This window comes from Lathyrus oleraceus, chromosome 6 (assembly GCF_024323335.1).
Source record: "Lathyrus oleraceus cultivar Zhongwan6 chromosome 6, CAAS_Psat_ZW6_1.0, whole genome shotgun sequence".
Taxonomy (NCBI): Eukaryota; Viridiplantae; Streptophyta; class Magnoliopsida; order Fabales; family Fabaceae; genus Lathyrus; species Lathyrus oleraceus.
In genome coordinates this window covers 429,199,484-429,223,167 of record NC_066584.1, presented here as the reverse complement: position 1 = coordinate 429,223,167, position 23,684 = coordinate 429,199,484, and the positions used below count along the sequence as shown (strand labels likewise).

The window sequence follows — 23,684 nt, the reverse complement described above, 5'->3', positions numbered from 1 at the left end:
TATAAAGTGGGATAGAATTAGATGGACCAGTTTACCTAAGACTTCAAAATCCAACCATGTATTAAAACTCTGGTAAAGCAACTGAAACAGTAACAACCGATGGTCATCCAGAAGAAGAAAAGGATAACTGAGAGGAAGACAAAAGCGAAGAGGTTGTAGAGAAAGAAAAACCTTATGTACCTCTGCCACCATACAAACCATATATACCTTGTCCTCAAAGACTTGCTAAGTCTAAAAATGAAGGGCAATTTAAGAATTTCGTAGAACTTCTGAAATAACTGAATATCACTATACTTGTACAGAAGCTATTACACAAATTCCCTCATATGCTAAGTTCCTTAAAGAGATCTTATCCAATAAGAAAAAGCTCGAGGATAATGAGACATTACACTTACTGCTGAGTGTAGCGCTATAATCCAAAACAACATGCCTCATAAGCTAAAAGATCCAGGTAGTTTTTCCATACCTTGCGTAATCGGAAAGTTTGTCATAGACAAAGCTCTATACAACTTAGGAGCTAGTGTTAGTTTAATGCCCTTATCCATATGTGAAAGACTCAAATTAGGAGAAGTAAGACCGATGAGAATGTCTCTTCAACTAGCTGACCGTTCTGTTAAATTTCTAGTATGTATGCTAGAGAATGTTCCCGTTCGTATAGGTCAATTTTATATTCCCATCGACTTTATAATAATGGACATAAAGGAGGATTCCAACATCCCTATCATTTTAGGAAGTCCCTTTTTGGCCACTGCTGGAGCTATCATAGATGTGAAGAAAGGAAAGATAACCTTTGAGTTTGGTGAAGAAAAAGTTGAATTTATTCTATCACATTTCTTAAAGGCACCAACTATAGAAGATTCATGTTGTTTCCTAGACGTCATCGACGAATGCATTAGAGAAATGGAGATGGAACAATCTAACTATACTGAAGTACTAAGGATTCCAACAACTCCTATATCCGAAGAAGAAAATTTGCATGAACCATACGTAGATAACAGTCTAAGGGAATGCTTAGCATTAACTCCTAATCTTTTGCCTTTCCTAAAGAAACCTAATGTAGAACTTAAAACATTACCCAAAGATTTAAGGAATGAATTACTAGACACAGAGCTTGAAAGACCAGTAATAATCAACACAAACTTAGGACAGATAGAAATCGAGAAATTACTACATGTCTTAAGAAAATACCCTACAACTCTAGGCTATAACATCTCAGATATTAAAGGAATAAGCCCATATGTATGTATGCATCACATTATGCTAGAAGAATGTTGCAAAACCGCTTGAGAACACTAGAGGAGAATCAATCCCATCATGAGCGATGTAGTCAAAAGAGAGGTGCAAAAGCTATTAGAAGTAGGAATTATATACCTGATATCCGACAGTCAATGGGTCAGTCCAGTGCATATCGTGCCTAAAAAGGGAGGTGTTACGGTAGTTAGTAACAAAAAGGGCGAATCTGTAGCAACACGCACTCAAACTGGATGGAGAATGTGCATTGACTATAAGAAATTAAATAAAGCCACTCGTAAGGATCATTTTCCTCTATCTTTTGTCGATCAAATGCTTGAACGATTGGCTAAACATGATCACTTATGCTATTTAGATGGTTATTCAGGATTTTTTCAAATTCCTATTCACTCTAATGACCAAGAAAATACTACCTTCACCTGTTCTTATGGTACATTCTCCTACCAACGGATGCCATTTGGACTATGTAATGCTCCTGCAAAATTTCAAAGATGCATGATGTAGATCTTTGTTGATTTTATAGACGATATAATGGAAGTAATTATGGATGAATTTTCTGTTTATGGGCAGAGTTTTGAAGGGTGTCTACCGAACCTAGAAATAGTACTTGAAAGATGTGTGAAGGTTAAACTTGTACTAAATTGGGAAAAATGCCATTTCATGGTCCGACCAGGAATCATACTTGGACACATTGTGTCCGATAGAGGGATCGAAGTAGATAAATCTAAAATAGAAATCATAGAAAACCTTCAACCTCCGAAAAACGTTAGAGAAATACGTAGTTTATTAGGACACACAGGTTTTTACCGATGATTCATTAAGGATTTCTCTAAAATAACCAAACCACGAACTGACTTATTAATGAAAGATGCTGAATTCATCTTCGATAAAAAAATGCTTAGAAGCATTTAAACATTGAAAAATGCTCTTATTACCACACCTATTATGTAACCACCTGATTGGAGTAGACCATTTGAAATAATGTGTGACGCTAGTGACTATGTCGTAAGCGCAATCTTAGGACAAAGAAAAGATAAAAAGCTTCATGCAATTTATTACACAAGTAGAACGTTAGACCATGCACAAATGAACTACGCCACAACAGAAAAGGAACTCCTAGCCATCGTGTTTGCATTAGATAAATTTCATTTTTACTTGGTAGGAGCAAAATTAATTGTCTATACTGACCACGCCACAATTAGGTATTTATTAAATAAAAAAGACGCTAAACCGGGACTCTTAAGATGGATTCTGCTCCTACAAGAATTTGATTTAGAGATTAATAACAAGAAAGGCACTGAAAATGTAGTGGTTGACCACCTCTCTAGAATTGAGGGTATGAAACCTGAACAAGTGCGTATCAATGACGATTTCTCTTATGATCGAGTTGTAGCCTAGTTAGAAAATAACATAACAGAATGCTCTTTAACTTATAATGATACATAAAGTAATAAAGTTGTAGAAGTAGTTTATACCAAATCCACACTGCCATGGTACGCTGACTTTGTCAACTACCTAACAGTTGTCGTACTTCCACCCGACCTAACCTATCAACAAAAGAATAAATTCTTTCATGATCTAAAACATTACGACTGGGATGAGCTCCTTCTTTTCAAAAGAGACACTGATGGTATTTTTCGTCGATGTGTCCCCGAAGAAGAAATATACAACATCATATCCCATTTCCATTCTGCAACTTATGGATGGCATGCAAGCACTTCAAAGACTTGTGCAAAGATCTTACAATATGGTCTCTTTTGGCCTAATCTATGGAAAGATGTCCACACAGCGGTTATAAATTGCGATCGGTGCCAACGCACTGAAAATATCTCTAGACGCAACGAGATTCCACTAAAAGGTATCTTAGAAGTAGAATGCTTTGATGTTTGGGGTATATATTTTATGGGCCTTTTCCCATCTTCTTTTGGTAATAAATACATACTCATTGCAGTTTACATATCTAAATGGATCGAGGTTGTGACCTCTCCTACAAATGATGCACGAGTAGTGATTAAACTCTTTAAAAATATAATTTTTCCTAGATTCGGTGTGTCGAGACTTGTAATTAGCAACAGTGGCTCCCATTTCATTTCAAATATCTTTGAAAGACTGTTGCTCAAATACGGAGTCCGATATCGAGTAGTGATACCTTACCACCCTCAAATGTGTGGTTAAGTAGAAATTTCTAATCGAGAAATTAAGAAAATATTAGATAAAACCGTTACACTCTAGGAAAGATTAGTCTTCAAAACTTCATGAAGCTCTATGGGCTTACAAAATAGCTTACAAGACTCTGATAGGAACCACACCATTTAAACTAGTTTACGGTAAATCATGTCATTTGCTGGTAGAATTAGAACATAAAGCTTATTGGGCCATTAAGACCCTCAACTTGAATTATACTACCGCAGGAGAAAAAAGGTTTTTAGATATCCATGAATTAGAAGAACTTAGACTAGATGCCTATGAAAATGCCCGAATCTATAAAGAGAGAACTAAACAATGGCAAATTAGAAGAGCTTCCCGATCTTTCGCAAGGATAAACTTCAAATTAGTGTCGAGCTCCCGACATTAAATGAAGCGCTGTGTGGGAGGTAACCCACAATTTCAAATTTTTAGATTTTAGGATTTTAGATTTTTAATTTTTAATTTTTCTTAGCTTTCCCCCTAACGTTACGCGATATATTCTTTTGTATTGACCACTACTAACTTAATTTACGTTTACTTTCAGGCTAACATAACATAAGCTAATTGATCTTACTAACTTTAGAGAATGCAATATGTAGACACCATGGATATCCCTTTCAAGACAAGAGCCAAGAGGAGGCGCTTTGAAATTCTTGCTCAAAGAGAGATTGCACTGACCATTTACCCTGATGAACCTAGCCTGATTAAACTAGGAATCAGAGATAGTGTCATGTATCTGCTTAACCAGTTAGGTTGGGACAATTTTGATGTGAGAAGACGATTTAGCTCTTATTGTAGTCTGACCCTCGAGTTTTTGAGTTCACTTTACTATGACCCTACCCGAGGAATAGGATTTAACAGAGGACTTATAAAATTTAGGTTGTTTGGTATTGACTACCGTTATAACCACCATGAACTAGATGAACTTTTAGGATTTCTCAATGGCATAAATGTTTTTATTATTAGACAAGAAGAGGTTCTTATGGAACTACAACTTGACTACTTTTGGGGTAGTATTACTGGAAACCATCACCCTGAGCCAAATAACATGTTTTATGCGAATGTCCATAATACAACTATTCATTACTTTCACAAAATCCTAGCCCACACCTTATTTGGAAGAGAGGAAAATATCACTTTTGTGTCCCAAGATGAACTATTCATTTTATTCTGGGCTTCCCAGTCCAGGCAGGTCAATGATGCAACATTTATGCTAGCCAACCTGAACCAGATTGCACATGAGGCCCATGGACCTATTGTAACACCCCGAATTAAATAAGAGGATTATTTAATTAAGTTAATAATATATTTAATAATTTAATTAAATAAATTGAATTATTGGATTATTATTATTATTATTATTATTTGGAATAATAATTAGTGGAAAATATATAAGTTGGAATAAGAGAAAAAAAAAGGGTCATTCATTGTTGGTAAAGAGTTTTCACGTGAAACAGAGAAGCGGCTGAAAAGTGGAAAGTGGAGAAAGGGCAAAGAGGAAGAGCTAGAGAGCAAAGGTTGAAGAACGGAAAAGCTTGAAGCTTAGAGATTGCCGGATTATCTCAGGTAAGGGGGGTTTATCGTCGTTTAATGGGTATTATAGATTAACATGTCATGGGTAGTGAGAAACCGTTGAATTGGCCCTAATTGGGATGTTGCATGCTGAGAAATTGTGTTGGATGAGTTGTGTTAATACTGTAATTGAATCGGTAATTGTGTGAGTCGTGATTTCCCGATAGTGTAGCTTTTTACGGAAATTGAATCGGAGGTCCGGAAGTCCTCCAACGGCGGAAAATGCGGAAACTCTGCATTCTGCCTTGTGTTAGCGCAGGAACTGCTGTTTTGTCTGCGTTAACCGGTTAACCCAGGGCGTTAACCGGTTAACACTGTTATATTTTGTGGAAATGTGCTGTTTTGCCTGCGTTAACCGGTTAACCCAGGGCGTTAACCGGTTAACACTGTTGCGTTTTGCCAGAAAATGTATTTTTGTCCTGCGTTAACCGGTTAACCCAGGGCGTTAACCGGTTAACACTGTTGGAAATTAGAAAAATTGGTATTTTAATGTTGTGAACATAATTGGTGATTGGCCTATTTTAGTTGATTGTGAGGAATAATTTTGTTGGGTTTATGTTATGAAATGTTGATCCAAATATGTGGATCAGTTGTGTTAAAGTTGTTGGAAATACTGAGTTGGAGGCTTGATGAGCCAAAGTTGATTATAAGTTGATTTTGTTGAAAACGTTGTTGTGTTGATATTATTATTATGTTGTTGACAGTTTAAAGTCGTGTATGCCATGTACATTCATATGCATTAAGTCGGAGCTTTGCTCACACCACGTTGGCCTGGATTGGCAAAATTTTAAGTTGAAAGTTGAAGGCTTATGCCTTGATGCCCACTAAAATGGCAATGATTTTAAGTTGGGAGTTTTACTCCGAATGGTACCACATGCATGACGAGTCGAGTCTCATTTGAGCTGCATTTTATGTTGTTCTTGAGTATAATATTGAGTTGATAACTGCCGTTGCTGTATGTGTAATCTAATTTGGGTGATGAAACGTGTTAAATTACTTAGCATTACATGATGAATTATAATGCTTATTATATTGATTGAGAGACTCACCCTTACAGTTATTTTTCAGGTAACGAGCAATGAGTCGAGTAGAAGCTAATGCTTGGAGTCTAGTGTAGTCGCTTTAGTGGGTCATGCTCTGATAGATGTAACATCGGGACGGGATGTTTTTATTATTTTGTTGTCGGTTGTTGAACCATTTTTCATGTAATACGTATATGTTTGTGGAATGGTTGAGTTGATTTATATCCGCTGCGAATTGTGCAACAATGTTATTTTGATTAATTGATGAGCATGACAGTTATTATGTTGTTAAGTGTTGTGTGACACCCTTGGTGCATAATTACTCTGATATTTGTTGTTGTTATTTTAATTAAATATTTGGGGTATTTTAGAAGGGTGTTACAATAGTGGTATCAGAGCAGGTCGGTCTGTCCGGCCAGTTGTCGTGTCATTACTGTCTAACAATTAGGTATTGTTACCAATCTAACTTTAAGTTGTGTTGTATTGATAAGTTGAAATGGCTGGAAGGAATGACGCTGCAATGGCTGCCGCAATGCAAGCAATGGCACAAGCGGTGCAGAACTTGCCAAATGCTGGTGGGGATGCTGGATCACGTAGCTTGGCGACTTTTCAAAGAGAGAATCCGTCGGTGTTTAAGGGGAAGCATGATCCAGATGCAGCCTTGGGATGGTTGAAAGAGATTGAGAGAATCTTCCGTGTTATGGATTGCACTCCAGCTCAGAAGGTTCGGTATGGTACTCACATGCTAGCAGTCGAAGCTGATGACTGGTGGCTAGAGACTCACGAGAGGTTGACCGTGGCAGGTGAAGTCATTACTTGGGATGTATTCCGTAGGGAATTCATGAGAAAGTATTATCCGGAAGATGTCCGTGGTAAGAAGGAAATTGAGTTCCTTGAGCTGAAGCAAGGAAACATGTCTGTCACTGATTATGCTGCGAAATTTGTGGAGCTGTCCAAATTTTATCCTCATTACACTGGTGCTGGTGCTGAATTTTCAAAGTGCATCAAGTTTGAGAACGGATTGCGCTCTGAAATTAAGAAGGCTGTTGGGTATCAGAAGATACGCATTTTTACTGAATTGGTTGATAGCTGCAGGATATTTGAGGAAGACAATAATGCTCATTACAAGGTTGTCAGTGACCGTAAGGGAAAGCAGCATCAAAACCGTGGCAAGCCGTATGATGCCCCAGTGGGAAAAGGGAAACAAGGAGCTGCTCCGGCTCAGAGGACTAGTAGGGGAGGTGCTCCTGCTGGTATAGTTTGCTTCAAATGTGGTCAGGCTGGTCATAAGAGTAATGTATGCACTGCTGAAGTAAAGAGGTGTTTTCGCTGTGGTAAGACTGGTCATGCAATAGCTGATTGCAAGCACAAGGAAATGATTTGTTTTAATTGTGGCGAAGAAGGGCATATTGGAAGCCAGTGTCATAAGCCAAAGAAATCTCAGACTGGGAAGGTGTTCGCATTGACCGGAACTCAAACCTCCTGTGAGGACAGACTTATCCGAGGTACATGTTTCATATATGGTACTCCTTTAATTACTATTATTGATACCGGTGCTACCCACTGTTTTATTTCTGCTAACTGTGCTCGAAGATTGGGTTTAAAATTGTCCGCTTTGGATGGTGAATTGATTGTTGAGACCCCAGCTAAGGGATCAGTAACTACTTCTTTGGTATGTTTAAAATGTCCTTTGTCGATCTTCGATAAAGATTTCTATGTTGATTTAGTATGTTTGCAGTTGGATGGGATGGATGTAATTCTTGGTATGAACTGGTTAGAGTATAATTATGTTCATATAAATTGTCATCATAAGTCGGTGAGGTTTTCCACTCCTGAAGAGGAAGGAGTTGACTTATTACCTTTCAGAGAATTGCGAAGTTGGCAGAGATTTACATCCGAGTAGTTGTAAAGTTGCATGGTGTTCCTCTGTGTATTGTGTTGGACAGAGATCCGAGGTTTACATCGGGATTTTGGAAAAGTCTGCAAGATTCGTTGGGATCTAAGTTGAGGTTGAGTTCGGCATATCATCCTCAAACTGATGGCCAAACTGAGAGAACTATTCAGTCATTGGAAGATTTACTGAGGGCTTGTGTTCTTGAACAAGGAGGTTCGTGGGACACTTATCTTCCATTGATCGAGTTCACATACAATAATAGTTACCATTCTAGTATCGGAATGGCGCCTTTTGAAGCATTATATGGTCGTAGATGTAGAACTCCGTTGTGTTGGCACGAATCTGGTGAGAGTGTAGTACTTGGACCAGAGTTAGTTCGAGAAACTACCGAGAAAGTGAAGTTTATCCGGGAGAAGATGAAAGCTTCTCAGAGTAGGCAGAAGAGTTACCATGACAAGCGGAAGAAGAATTTAGAATTTCAAGCTGGTGACCATGTGTTTTTGAGAGTCACGCCTGTGACCGGAGTTGGGAGGGCTTTGAAGTCTAAAAAGCTCACTCCTCGCTTCATTGGTCCGTATCAAATCTTAGAACGGGTTGGAAGAGTTGCTTATCGGATGGCATTACCACCTAATCTTTCGAATTTGCATGATGTATTCCATGTGTCGCAGCTTCGGAAGTATATCTCAGATCCGTCTCATGTGGTTAGTATGGATGATGTGCAAGTGCGAGATAATTTAACAGTAGAGACAAAGCCTGTACGAGTTGAAGATCGTGAAACAAAGACTCTTCGAGGAAAAGAGATTGGGTTGGTTAAAGTCGTTTGGTTGGGAGCTGCGGGCGAAAGCATGACATGGGAACTTGAGAGTCGGATGAAGGAGTCTTATCCAGAGTTATTTGCTTGAGGTATGTTTTCGAGGACGAAAACTCTTTTAGTAGGGGAGAGTTGTAACACCCCGAATTAAATAAGAGGATTATTTAATTAAGTTAATAATATATTTAATAATTTAATTAAATAAATTGAATTATTGGATTATTATTATTATTATTATTATTTGGAATAATAATTAGTGGAAAATATATAAGTTGGAATAAGAGAAAAAAAAAGGGTCATTCATTGTTGGTACAGAGTTTTCACGTGAAACAGAGAAGCGGCTGAAAAGTGGAAAGTGGAGAAAGGGCAAAGAGGAAGAGCTAGAGAGCAAAGGTTGAAGAACGGAAAAGCTTGAAGCTTAGAGATTGCCGGATTATCTCAGGTAAGGGGGGTTTATCGTCGTTTAATGGGTATTATAGATTAACATGTCATGGGTAGTGAGAAACCGTTGAATTGGCCCTAATTGGGATGTTGCATGCTGAGAAATTGTGTTGGATGAGTTGTGTTAATACTGTAATTGAATCGGTAATTGTGTGAGTCGTGATTTCCCGATAGTGTAGCTTTTTACGGAAATTGAATCGGAGGTCCGGAAGTCCTCCAACGGCGGAAAATGCGGAAACTCTGCATTCTGCCTTGTGTTAGCGCAGGAACTGCTGTTTTGTCTGCGTTAACCGGTTAACCCAGGGTGTTAACCGGTTAACACTGTTATATTTTGTGGAAATGTGCTGTTTTGCCTGCGTTAACCGGTTAACCCAGGGCGTTAACCGGTTAACACTGTTGCGTTTTGCCAGAAAATGTATTTTTGTCCTGCGTTAACCGGTTAACCCAGGGCGTTAACCGGTTAACACTGTTGGAAATTAGAAAAATTGGTATTTTAATGTTGTGAACGTAATTGGTGATTGGCCTATTTTAGTTGATTGTGAGGAATAATTTTGTTGGGTTTATGTTATGAAATGTTGATCCAAATATGTGGATCAGTTGTGTTAAAGTTGTTGGAAATACTGAGTTGGAGGCTTGATGAGCCAAAGTTGATTATAAGTTGATTTTGTTGAAAACGTTGTTGTGTTGATATTATTATTATGTTGTTGACAGTTTAAAGTCGTGTATGCCATGTACATTCATATGCATTAAGTCGGAGCTTTGCTCACACCACGTTGGCCTGGATTGGCAAAATTTTAAGTTGAAAGTTGAAGGCTTATGCCTTGATGCCCACTAAAATGGCAATGATTTTAAGTTGGGAGTTTTACTCCGAATGGTACCACATGCATGACGAGTCGAGTCTCATTTGAGCTGCATTTTATGTTGTTCTTGAGTATAATATTGAGTTGATAACTGCCGTTGCTGTATGTGTAATCTAATTTGGGTGATGAAACGTGTTAAATTACTTAGCATTACATGATGAATTATAATGCTTATTATATTGATTGAGAGACTCACCCTTACAGTTATTTTTCAGGTAACGAGCAATGAGTCGAGTAGAAGCTAATGCTTGGAGTCTAGTGTAGTCGCTTTAGTGGGTCATGCTCTGATAGATGTAACATCGGGACGGGATGTTTTTATTATTTTGTTGTCGGTTGTTGAACCATTTTTCATGTAATACGTATATGTTTGTGGAATGGTTGAGTTGATTTATATCCGCTGCGAATTGTGCAACAATGTTATTTTGATTAATTGATGAGCATGACAGTTATTATGTTGTTAAGTGTTGTGTGACACCCTTGGTGCATAATTACTCTGATATTTGTTGTTGTTATTTTAATTAAATATTTGGGGTATTTTAGAAGGGTGTTACAATAGTGGTATCAGAGCAGGTCGGTCTGTCCGGCCAGTTGTCGTGTCATTACTGTCTAACAATTAGGTATTGTTACCAATCTAACTTTAAGTTGTGTTGTATTGATAAGTTGAAATGGCTGGAAGGAATGACGCTGCAATGGCTGCCGCAATGCAAGCAATGGCACAAGCGGTGCAGAACTTGCCAAATGCTGGTGGGGATGCTGGATCACGTAGCTTGGCGACTTTTCAAAGAGAGAATCCGTCGGTGTTTAAGGGGAAGCATGATCCAGATGCAGCCTTGGGATGGTTGAAAGAGATTGAGAGAATCTTCCGTGTTATGGATTGCACTCCAGCTCAGAAGGTTCGGTATGGTACTCACATGCTAGCAGTCGAAGCTGATGACTGGTGGCTAGAGACTCACGAGAGGTTGACCGTGGCAGGTGAAGTCATTACTTGGGATGTATTCCGTAGGGAATTCATGAGAAAGTATTATCCGGAAGATGTCCGTGGTAAGAAGGAAATTGAGTTCCTTGAGCTGAAGCAAGGAAACATGTCTGTCACTGATTATGCTGCGAAATTTGTGGAGCTGTCCAAATTTTATCCTCATTACACTGGTGCTGGTGCTGAATTTTCAAAGTGCATCAAGTTTGAGAACGGATTGCGCTCTGAAATTAAGAAGGCTGTTGGGTATCAGAAGATACGCATTTTTACTGAATTGGTTGATAGCTGCAGGATATTTGAGGAAGACAATAATGCTCATTACAAGGTTGTCAGTGACCGTAAGGGAAAGCAGCATCAAAACCGTGGCAAGCCGTATGATGCCCCAGTGGGAAAAGGGAAACAAGGAGCTGCTCCGGCTCAGAGGACTAGTAGGGGAGGTGCTCCTGCTGGTATAGTTTGCTTCAAATGTGGTCAGGCTGGTCATAAGAGTAATGTATGCACTGCTGAAGTAAAGAGGTGTTTTCGCTGTGGTAAGACTGGTCATGCAATAGCTGATTGCAAGCACAAGGAAATGATTTGTTTTAATTGTGGCGAAGAAGGGCATATTGGAAGCCAGTGTCATAAGCCAAAGAAATCTCAGACTGGGAAGGTGTTCGCATTGACCGGAACTCAAACCTCCTGTGAGGACAGACTTATCCGAGGTACATGTTTCATATATGGTACTCCTTTAATTACTATTATTGATACCGGTGCTACCCACTGTTTTATTTCTGCTAACTGTGCTCGAAGATTGGGTTTAAAATTGTCCGCTTTGGATGGTGAATTGATTGTTGAGACCCCAGCTAAGGGATCAGTAACTACTTCTTTGGTATGTTTAAAATGTCCTTTGTCGATCTTCGATAAAGATTTCTATGTTGATTTAGTATGTTTGCAGTTGGATGGGATGGATGTAATTCTTGGTATGAACTGGTTAGAGTATAATTATGTTCATATAAATTGTCATCATAAGTCGGTGAGGTTTTCCACTCCTGAAGAGGAAGGAGTTGACTTATTACCTTTCAGAGAATTGCGAAGTTGGCAGAGATTTACATCCGAGTAGTTGTAAAGTTGCATGGTGTTCCTCTGTGTATTGTGTTGGACAGAGATCCGAGGTTTACATCGGGATTTTGGAAAAGTCTGCAAGATTCGTTGGGATCTAAGTTGAGGTTGAGTTCGGCATATCATCCTCAAACTGATGGCCAAACTGAGAGAACTATTCAGTCATTGGAAGATTTACTGAGGGCTTGTGTTCTTGAACAAGGAGGTTCGTGGGACACTTATCTTCCATTGATCGAGTTCACATACAATAATAGTTACCATTCTAGTATCGGAATGGCGCCTTTTGAAGCATTATATGGTCGTAGATGTAGAACTCCATTGTGTTGGCACGAATCTGGTGAGAGTGTAGTACTTGGACCAGAGTTAGTTCGAGAAACTACCGAGAAAGTGAAGTTTATCCGGGAGAAGATGAAAGCTTCTCAGAGTAGGCAGAAGAGTTACCATGACAAGCGGAAGAAGAATTTAGAATTTCAAGCTGGTGACCATGTGTTTTTGAGAGTCACGCCTGTGACCGGAGTTGGGAGGGCTTTGAAGTCTAAAAAGCTCACTCCTCGCTTCATTGGTCCGTATCAAATCTTAGAACGGGTTGGAAGAGTTGCTTATCGGATGGCATTACCACCTAATCTTTCGAATTTGCATGATGTATTCCATGTGTCGCAGCTTCGGAAGTATATCTCAGATCCGTCTCATGTGGTTAGTATGGATGATGTGCAAGTGCGAGATAATTTAACAGTAGAGACAAAGCCTGTACGAGTTGAAGATCGTGAAACAAAGACTCTTCGAGGAAAAGAGATTGGGTTGGTTAAAGTCGTTTGGTTGGGAGCTGCGGGCGAAAGCATGACATGGGAACTTGAGAGTCGGATGAAGGAGTCTTATCCAGAGTTATTTGCTTGAGGTATGTTTTCGAGGACGAAAACTCTTTTAGTAGGGGAGAGTTGTAACACCCCGAATTAAATAAGAGGATTATTTAATTAAGTTAATAATATATTTAATAATTTAATTAAATAAATTGAATTATTGGATTATTATTATTATTATTATTATTTGGAATAATAATTAGTGGAAAATATATAAGTTGGAATAAGAGAAAAAAAAAGGGTCATTCATTGTTGGTACAGAGTTTTCACGTGAAACAGAGAAGCGGCTGAAAAGTGGAAAGTGGAGAAAGGGCAAAGAGGAAGAGCTAGAGAGCAAAGGTTGAAGAACGGAAAAGCTTGAAGCTTAGAGATTGCCGGATTATCTCAGGTAAGGGGGGTTTATCGTCGTTTAATGGGTATTATAGATTAACATGTCATGGGTAGTGAGAAACCGTTGAATTGGCCCTAATTGGGATGTTGCATGCTGAGAAATTGTGTTGGATGAGTTGTGTTAATACTGTAATTGAATCGGTAATTGTGTGAGTCGTGATTTCCCGATAGTGTAGCTTTTTACGGAAATTGAATCGGAGGTCCGGAAGTCCTCCAACGGCGGAAAATGCGGAAACTCTGCATTCTGCCTTGTGTTAGCGCAGGAACTGCTGTTTTGTCTGCGTTAACCGGTTAACCCAGGGTGTTAACCGGTTAACACTGTTATATTTTGTGGAAATGTGCTGTTTTGCCTGCGTTAACCGGTTAACCCAGGGCGTTAACCGGTTAACACTGTTGCGTTTTGCCAGAAAATGTATTTTTGTCCTGCGTTAACCGGTTAACCCAGGGCGTTAACCGGTTAACACTGTTGGAAATTAGAAAAATTGGTATTTTAATGTTGTGAACGTAATTGGTGATTGGCCTATTTTAGTTGATTGTGAGGAATAATTTTGTTGGGTTTATGTTATGAAATGTTGATCCAAATATGTGGATCAGTTGTGTTAAAGTTGTTGGAAATACTGAGTTGGAGGCTTGATGAGCCAAAGTTGATTATAAGTTGATTTTGTTGAAAACGTTGTTGTGTTGATATTATTATTATGTTGTTGACAGTTTAAAGTCGTGTATGCCATGTACATTCATATGCATTAAGTCGGAGCTTTGCTCACACCACGTTGGCCTGGATTGGCAAAATTTTAAGTTGAAAGTTGAAGGCTTATGCCTTGATGCCCACTAAAATGGCAATGATTTTAAGTTGGGAGTTTTACTCCGAATGGTACCACATGCATGACGAGTCGAGTCTCATTTGAGCTGCATTTTATGTTGTTCTTGAGTATAATATTGAGTTGATAACTGCCGTTGCTGTATGTGTAATCTAATTTGGGTGATGAAACGTGTTAAATTACTTAGCATTACATGATGAATTATAATGCTTATTATATTGATTGAGAGACTCACCCTTACAGTTATTTTTCAGGTAACGAGCAATGAGTCGAGTAGAAGCTAATGCTTGGAGTCTAGTGTAGTCGCTTTAGTGGGTCATGCTCTGATAGATGTAACATCGGGACGGGATGTTTTTATTATTTTGTTGTCGGTTGTTGAACCATTTTTCATGTAATACGTATATGTTTGTGGAATGGTTGAGTTGATTTATATCCGCTGCGAATTGTGCAACAATGTTATTTTGATTAATTGATGAGCATGACAGTTATTATGTTGTTAAGTGTTGTGTGACACCCTTGGTGCATAATTACTCTGATATTTGTTGTTGTTATTTTAATTAAATATTTGGGGTATTTTAGAAGGGTGTTACAATAGTGGTATCAGAGCAGGTCGGTCTGTCCGGCCAGTTGTCGTGTCATTACTGTCTAACAATTAGGTATTGTTACCAATCTAACTTTAAGTTGTGTTGTATTGATAAGTTGAAATGGCTGGAAGGAATGACGCTGCAATGGCTGCCGCAATGCAAGCAATGGCACAAGCGGTGCAGAACTTGCCAAATGCTGGTGGGGATGCTGGATCACGTAGCTTGGCGACTTTTCAAAGAGAGAATCCGTCGGTGTTTAAGGGGAAGCATGATCCAGATGCAGCCTTGGGATGGTTGAAAGAGATTGAGAGAATCTTCCGTGTTATGGATTGCACTCCAGCTCAGAAGGTTCGGTATGGTACTCACATGCTAGCAGTCGAAGCTGATGACTGGTGGCTAGAGACTCACGAGAGGTTGACCGTGGCAGGTGAAGTCATTACTTGGGATGTATTCCGTAGGGAATTCATGAGAAAGTATTATCCGGAAGATGTCCGTGGTAAGAAGGAAATTGAGTTCCTTGAGCTGAAGCAAGGAAACATGTCTGTCACTGATTATGCTGCGAAATTTGTGGAGCTGTCCAAATTTTATCCTCATTACACTGGTGCTGGTGCTGAATTTTCAAAGTGCATCAAGTTTGAGAACGGATTGCGCTCTGAAATTAAGAAGGCTGTTGGGTATCAGAAGATACGCATTTTTACTGAATTGGTTGATAGCTGCAGGATATTTGAGGAAGACAATAATGCTCATTACAAGGTTGTCAGTGACCGTAAGGGAAAGCAGCATCAAAACCGTGGCAAGCCGTATGATGCCCCAGTGGGAAAAGGGAAACAAGGAGCTGCTCCGGCTCAGAGGACTAGTAGGGGAGGTGCTCCTGCTGGTATAGTTTGCTTCAAATGTGGTCAGGCTGGTCATAAGAGTAATGTATGCACTGCTGAAGTAAAGAGGTGTTTTCGCTGTGGTAAGACTGGTCATGCAATAGCTGATTGCAAGCACAAGGAAATGATTTGTTTTAATTGTGGCGAAGAAGGGCATATTGGAAGCCAGTGTCATAAGCCAAAGAAATCTCAGACTGGGAAGGTGTTCGCATTGACCGGAACTCAAACCTCCTGTGAGGACAGACTTATCCGAGGTACATGTTTCATATATGGTACTCCTTTAATTACTATTATTGATACCGGTGCTACCCACTGTTTTATTTCTGCTAACTGTGCTCGAAGATTGGGTTTAAAATTGTCCGCTTTGGATGGTGAATTGATTGTTGAGACCCCAGCTAAGGGATCAGTAACTACTTCTTTGGTATGTTTAAAATGTCCTTTGTCGATCTTCGATAAAGATTTCTATGTTGATTTAGTATGTTTGCAGTTGGATGGGATGGATGTAATTCTTGGTATGAACTGGTTAGAGTATAATTATGTTCATATAAATTGTCATCATAAGTCGGTGAGGTTTTCCACTCCTGAAGAGGAAGGAGTTGACTTATTACCTTTCAGAGAATTGCGAAGTTGGCAGAGATTTACATCCGAGTAGTTGTAAAGTTGCATGGTGTTCCTCTGTGTATTGTGTTGGACAGAGATCCGAGGTTTACATCGGGATTTTGGAAAAGTCTGCAAGATTCGTTGGGATCTAAGTTGAGGTTGAGTTCGGCATATCATCCTCAAACTGATGGCCAAACTGAGAGAACTATTCAGTCATTGGAAGATTTACTGAGGGCTTGTGTTCTTGAACAAGGAGGTTCGTGGGACACTTATCTTCCATTGATCGAGTTCACATACAATAATAGTTACCATTCTAGTATCGGAATGGCGCCTTTTGAAGCATTATATGGTCGTAGATGTAGAACTCCATTGTGTTGGCACGAATCTGGTGAGAGTGTAGTACTTGGACCAGAGTTAGTTCGAGAAACTACCGAGAAAGTGAAGTTTATCCGGGAGAAGATGAAAGCTTCTCAGAGTAGGCAGAAGAGTTACCATGACAAGCGGAAGAAGAATTTAGAATTTCAAGCTGGTGACCATGTGTTTTTGAGAGTCACGCCTGTGACCGGAGTTGGGAGGGCTTTGAAGTCTAAAAAGCTCACTCCTCGCTTCATTGGTCCGTATCAAATCTTAGAACGGGTTGGAAGAGTTGCTTATCGGATGGCATTACCACCTAATCTTTCGAATTTGCATGATGTATTCCATGTGTCGCAGCTTCGGAAGTATATCTCAGATCCGTCTCATGTGGTTAGTATGGATGATGTGCAAGTGCGAGATAATTTAACAGTAGAGACAAAGCCTGTACGAGTTGAAGATCGTGAAACAAAGACTCTTCGAGGAAAAGAGATTGGGTTGGTTAAAGTCGTTTGGTTGGGAGCTGCGGGCGAAAGCATGACATGGGAACTTGAGAGTCGGATGAAGGAGTCTTATCCAGAGTTATTTGCTTGAGGTATGTTTTCGAGGACGAAAACTCTTTTAGTAGGGGAGAGTTGTAACACCCCGAATTAAATAAGAGGATTATTTAATTAAGTTAATAATATATTTAATAATTTAATTAAATAAATTGAATTATTGGATTATTATTATTATTATTATTATTTGGAATAATAATTAGTGGAAAATATATAAGTTGGAATAAGAGAAAAAAAAAGGGTCATTCATTGTTGGTACAGAGTTTTCACGTGAAACAGAGAAGCGGCTGAAAAGTGGAAAGTGGAGAAAGGGCAAAGAGGAAGAGCTAGAGAGCAAAGGTTGAAGAACGGAAAAGCTTGAAGCTTAGAGATTGCCGGATTATCTCAGGTAAGGGGGGTTTATCGTCGTTTAATGGGTATTATAGATTAACATGTCATGGGTAGTGAGAAACCGTTGAATTGGCCCTAATTGGGATGTTGCATGCTGAGAAATTGTGTTGGATGAGTTGTGTTAATACTGTAATTGAATCGGTAATTGTGTGAGTCGTGATTTCCCGATAGTGTAGCTTTTTACGGAAATTGAATCGGAGGTCCGGAAGTCCTCCAACGGCGGAAAATGCGGAAACTCTGCATTCTGCCTTGTGTTAGCGCAGGAACTGCTGTTTTGTCTGCGTTAACCGGTTAACCCAGGGTGTTAACCGGTTAACACTGTTATATTTTGTGGAAATGTGCTGTTTTGCCTGCGTTAACCGGTTAACCCAGGGCGTTAACCGGTTAACACTGTTGCGTTTTGCCAGAAAATGTATTTTTGTCCTGCGTTAACCGGTTAACCCAGGGCGTTAACCGGTTAACACTGTTGGAAATTAGAAAAATTGGTATTTTAATGTTGTGAACGTAATTGGTGATTGGCCTATTTTAGTTGATTGTGAGGAATAATTTTGTTGGGTTTATGTTATGAAATGTTGATCCAAATATGTGGATCAGTTGTGTTAAAGTTGTTGGAAATACTGAGTTGGAGGCTTGATGAGCCAAAGTTGATTATAAGTTGATTTTGTTGAAAACGTTGTTGTGTTGATATTATTATTATGTTGTTGACAGTTTAAAGTCGTGTATGCCATGTACATTCATATGCATTAAGTCGGAGCTTTGCTCACACCACGTTGGCCTGGATTGGCAAAATTTTAAGTTGAAAGTTGAAGGCTTATGCCTTGATGCCCACTAAAATGGCAATGATTTTAAGTTGGGAGTTTTACTCCGAATGGTACCACATGCATGACGAGTCGAGTCTCATTTGAGCTGCATTTTATGTTGTTCTTGAGTATAATATTGAGTTGATAACTGCCGTTGCTGTATGTGTAATCTAATTTGGGTGATGAAACGTGTTAAATTACTTAGCATTACATGATGAATTATAATGCTTATTATATTGATTGAGAGACTCACCCTTACAGTTATTTTTCAGGTAACGAGCAATGAGTCGAGTAGAAGCTAATGCTTGGAGTCTAGTGTAGTCGCTTTAGTGGGTCATGCTCTGATAGATGTAACATCGGGACGGGATGTTTTTATTATTTTGTTGTCGGTTGTTGAACCATTTTTCATGTAATACGTATATGTTTGTGGAATGGTTGAGTTGATTTATATCCGCTGCGAATTGTGCAACAATGTTATTTTGATTAATTGATGAGCATGACAGTTATTATGTTGTTAAGTGTTGTGTGACACCCTTGGTGCATAATTACTCTGATATTTGTTGTTGTTATTTTAATTAAATATTTGGGGTATTTTAGAAGGGTGTTACACCTATCATTGTAGGAGTCCTAGTAATTATGATTGTCGATGTTGTAGGTCTTAGATACCCTCTTACTAGAATCAATCCTCTAGGAGGAATCCGACCTATGAACCTTCACTTCTATTTTAACCGCGATATCATAAGAAACTTAGGTCCTGATGAGTTTGAATTTCTGATTAACAATGAGGTAGTACCACCTTTTACTTTGCCAAACCATGAATGCACGAGTGTGCACAACCAATACAATTGACTTTATAACTTAGAAGGTCAAAATGAATCACCCTCTCCACCTGGAACACCTCAAATTTATGATAACTTTGATGTTCTCTCTCTGATGCTGCTTCATTTACTACTGTTGCTCATGTCACTCCTCCTACCGATATACTGCTGATATCAAAGCCTTACAGACATAAGTTTCTAGCCTTAGAGGAGAGTTCACCACTTTTGTAACACCCCGATAAAAATAAGATAATTATTTAATTTAAGTTAATATTATATTTATTAATTTAATTAAATAATTTGGAATATTATTGGATTATTATTATTATTGAAATAATAATTATTGGAAAATATATAAGTTGGAAATAAGGAAAAAGAGTCTCATTTGGAAAAGAAAGTTTTCACGTGAAACAGAGAAGCGATTGAGGAAGTGGAGAAAGGGCAAAGAGGCAGAGCAAGAGGAAGAAGATTGGAGAAGAGAAAAGCTTGGAGCTTAGAGATTGCCGGATTAACTCAGGTAAAGGGGGTTTATCGTCGTTTAATTGGTATTATGGGTTAGCATGTAATGGGTAGTGATAAACCGTTGAATTGACCCTAATTGGGATTATGAATGCTGAAAATTATGTTGGATAAGCTGTGTTAAAACTGTAATTGAATCGGTATTGTGTGAGTCGTGTTTTTCCCGAACGTATAGCTTTTTACGGAATTGGAATCGGAGGTCCGGAAGTCCTCCAACGGCGGAAAATGCGGAGAATTCTGCATTCTGCCTTGTGTTAGCGCAGGAACAGCTTTCTGTCTTGCGTTAACCGGTTAACCCAGGGTGTTAACCGGTTAACACTGTGTTGTATTGTGTAAAATTGCTGTTTTGTCTGCGTTAACCGGTTAACCCAGGGTGTTAACCGGTTAACACTGTTGTGATTGCTGAGATATTGCTGTTTGTGCTTGTAGCACCTCAAATTTGCACCTATCATTATACATACATTTTCATATTAGGACATAGCATAACATGGTCCACTGCATAACGTTGCATTGTCCCCTTTGCCTCAAGTGCAAGCCAATCAAGAGGATTAGGTCAAACTGGTAAGGAGATCAGTCAGTCAAGCAAGCAAACACAATTCTCAAGGAGCCAAGGCCCTAGGGTTGGTCCAACATGTTCACATGACTTGGGGATCCATTTGAAGTGTTTTGGTCAAGGATTGGATGTTCAGAAGTCATCAGTCAATGCACAATCAGTCAGAAACCCTAAAAGTCAACTGTTGGTCAACTGTCCATTTAATCAGTGATTTGATGATGGAAATTGGTTTGAGAGAGCTTATTCATGTCCAAATAGGCCTCATGTATCATGTCAAACACCATCATGGAAGAATTTGAAGCCAGATCAGAAATTTCCAAAAATGGAAACTGGACCTGTAATTAAAACCTGCCAAAAATGGAAAGTCTTGATCCTCAAACTTACATCATGATACAAGCTTCAAATGAATTTTTTCCCAACATGAAAGTTGAAGATCTTGTTCTCCCATTTCCAAAAAGTCCAAGAACACTCAATTCCCATGTATGGTTGGCAAGTTATGATCAAATCATTTTCAGAAAATCTTGAACTTCAAAAGGCCATATCTCTCAAACCATTTGGCCAATTTGGGTGGGGTTTTTTCCTACAAGTCACATTTGATCCCCTCTTTCCAAAAATGTAACTTTCATGTACCAAAACTTCACCAATCAAAATGGCATTTTTGGACTTGCCTTAATTAATTTCAAGTGAGTGAAATTTTGACTTTTTAAAATAAACCTTTTCCATCATTTTGGCCATTGGGAATAGTTCAGAAATGTGGTTTTGGTCATGTTGCAAAGTCAAATTCGTGCAAGTACATAGCCCATACCAACTTGCTTGAAACTTGGAAAAAAAGTACATTTCTCACCAAATCTATCCCACCATTTCATGGACCATGCTTGGTACTATCAAACAGAGTATTTAGAGATCATTTTCTGCAAGAAGCAACCCTAGTTGCAGCCTCCAAAACACAGAACTTCACTCATTCTCTAAAATTCATCTTGCTTTGCATTTTCCAAAATCTGCAAAAAACTCCAAATAACCCGAGCAAGCTTTGTTGGTTTCATCATCCAAGCATCATTTTGAACTGATTGCAACTTCATTTTCACATCTGTAAGCAGCTTTAGAGCAACTGGTTTTTTCAAAGTAATTTCCATGGCAGCATTCGTGTTCCTCCACTTCAAGCATCATTGAGCCAAAACAGCTTCACCATTCACCTCCTGGGAGTTGTTAAAGCACCTGTTTCAAGCCAAAGCCTTCAAATCATTGCTGTTTCACAAACTACTTCAAGAACAAGTAAATTTTCGAATCTCTCTTTTCTCTAAATCATGCCATGCTTTGTGTAGAGCTTGTTGTGCTGATCATTCTGAAGTTTAAATCACATGAAATGGCTATGTATTTATGGAGTTATGCTGAAATGAAGTTTGACGCTTGAATAATGTTTTGCTTGGTTTTCTCTTAATAGCTCGAATCAATGTTAATGGTTGTGGGATTATTAATGTACATGATGAGGTGAACACATTGATATATTGCTTTTTGATTTTGGCCACCATTTGTTCTTGCTGGAAATTTTTCGTGATGAACACTTTGAGCCTGGCATAAACCCTAAACTTTCGAACCCAGGAGTGTTTTTGATCCTTCAAACCGCGTGTTGCATGGCTTCACTAGTTTCTGGCCCATGTAGCCAATAGCCGGCTGACACAGCATTAAGTTGGAACGCTGCGTTCCACTTAATGAATGCATTATTACCAAACTGCCATTCCACGTTTTAATTTTAAATCAATTCATTTTATTTCTTCATTTTATTTCACTTTGATCATCAATCTTGCAAAATTCATATTTTATTCATTTCAAATCCAAATCCAGTGGGAATTTTTGCATTGTGTTCATATGGATCTCTAGTTTTTTATCATGAGTTTTCCAGAATTTTGTGATCAATGGTTTTTAATTGGCATGAGGGTTTGTGACATGTATGCATATTTTGTACACTTTGCCAAAACATTTGTGAAATGATGATACTTTATCCAGTGGCTCCCAAATTTTCTGTGCTTAAACTAGACACACTCATGGTGATTTTGGTGTAGAGTTTGTGAATTTATCATTGCTGGTTTGTGAGTTATGATTTTTTGAATTAGGGTGTGACAATTTGTGTCACACCATTGATGTGCAACTTCATGATTTTTGTATCCATGCTTCTTGACCTCCAATTGATCTGATTTTTTGCATGAACCTACTCTTGTATGTCTAGTTTACATGTGAATTTTCTTGGAATTATTTGTGGCATTTCCTAATTGTTTGAGATTTTCTCCCCTGTCTAGTCAAATGTTGACTTTGTGTGACACATGTTCCCATTTCATTTGTGAAATTCTCATACTTTATTGGATGGACATGACATTTTACATGAGATAACTAGACATCCTCATCTTTGCCATGGTTTTAGTCCCATTCATTTATCATATGCCATTCCTGATTTATGAATTTTTCAAGTTGATGCATGTTTGGTTGACTTCTTTGAGCATGTTCAAAATTGCTTTGACTTTCTGATTTTCATTGACTGCCTTCCACTTGTCCAAATGAGATGAAATTTTACATGCTTACCATGCTGTGGGTTGTGATTGATCATGATTTATTTGGTGATTTTTGGAAATGTTTTAGTTTGCTTTTGATGCAAGTCTTGCTGTTGACTTCTATGAGCTTCTAAATGCCATGCTTTGACTTCTTTTGCTTATGAATTGATGATGATGCATGATATGAATGTGAACCCAATTGGTTTTGTTTCTTGATTGTTCGAACATGAATTTGGATGCTTACCATTTGCTGTTTTAACTTTTTCATTCTCTTTTGACCCTAGGCTTGTCCTAGTGGTCCTGTTACTCACCTTTGAGCTCATGTTTTCAGGTTGACCATCCAATGACCAATGAGACCAATTCTTTTTGATTGAGCTTGCTTGAATATCATTGATTAACTTGTTTGTTTTGTAGGTGGCTTGACTCACATGCCTTGAGCCTTGTGCCTTGCATATCCACTTGCTTGTGTTGACTGGTTGATATCTGCTTCATTTTGATTTAACTTTGACTTGTATACTAACTGTGCTTGACTGATTTCAGGTACTTTAGTTGCTTTTAGTTCCTTGTGAACTTTGCTTTGCTTTGCTTAAGAGCAATTTGCATTGAGGTATAACTTCCTAACTTCATGTAGTCTGGAAGACCTGGTCTGTTACTTGGCCAGGCGACTGTCTGAAGTCCTCCTTAAGAGGCAATGTTTGTGGATGTTTAATTTTGTCCTTGCATAGAGTCAAAGACCTCCTAAGTGAAGAGGCAATTGGCAGAACCCAAGGGATATGCAATCTATCCCCTGCTATTCTGTGTGTCATCTGTTTTGCTCACACCACTGTGTTGATGCATTGTAGATACAAACCCAAGATCTTGTACAATTGTACAGTTGAGTCAGTTTCAAATGTGTAGAAGGGTTCCCACTTTCTGAACCC

The 23,684-nt window shown here is 38.7% G+C and overlaps 1 protein-coding gene across 1 annotated transcript; it reads left to right on the top strand.

The window, feature by feature from the left end:
• Window positions 1-426: 426 nt before the first annotated feature.
• LOC127096078 (uncharacterized) lies at window positions 427-1,287 on the top strand. The gene has a single exon (XM_051034698.1). It carries the CDS (start codon window positions 427-429, stop codon window positions 1,285-1,287), a length of 861 nt encoding a protein of 286 aa, XP_050890655.1.
• Window positions 1,288-23,684: the final 22,397 nt, after the last annotated feature.

Coding starts and splice junctions, on each gene's coding strand:
- LOC127096078 (XM_051034698.1), top strand. CDS start 427: ATGCCTCATAAGCTAAAAGATCCAGGTAGTTTTTCCATACCTTGCGTA.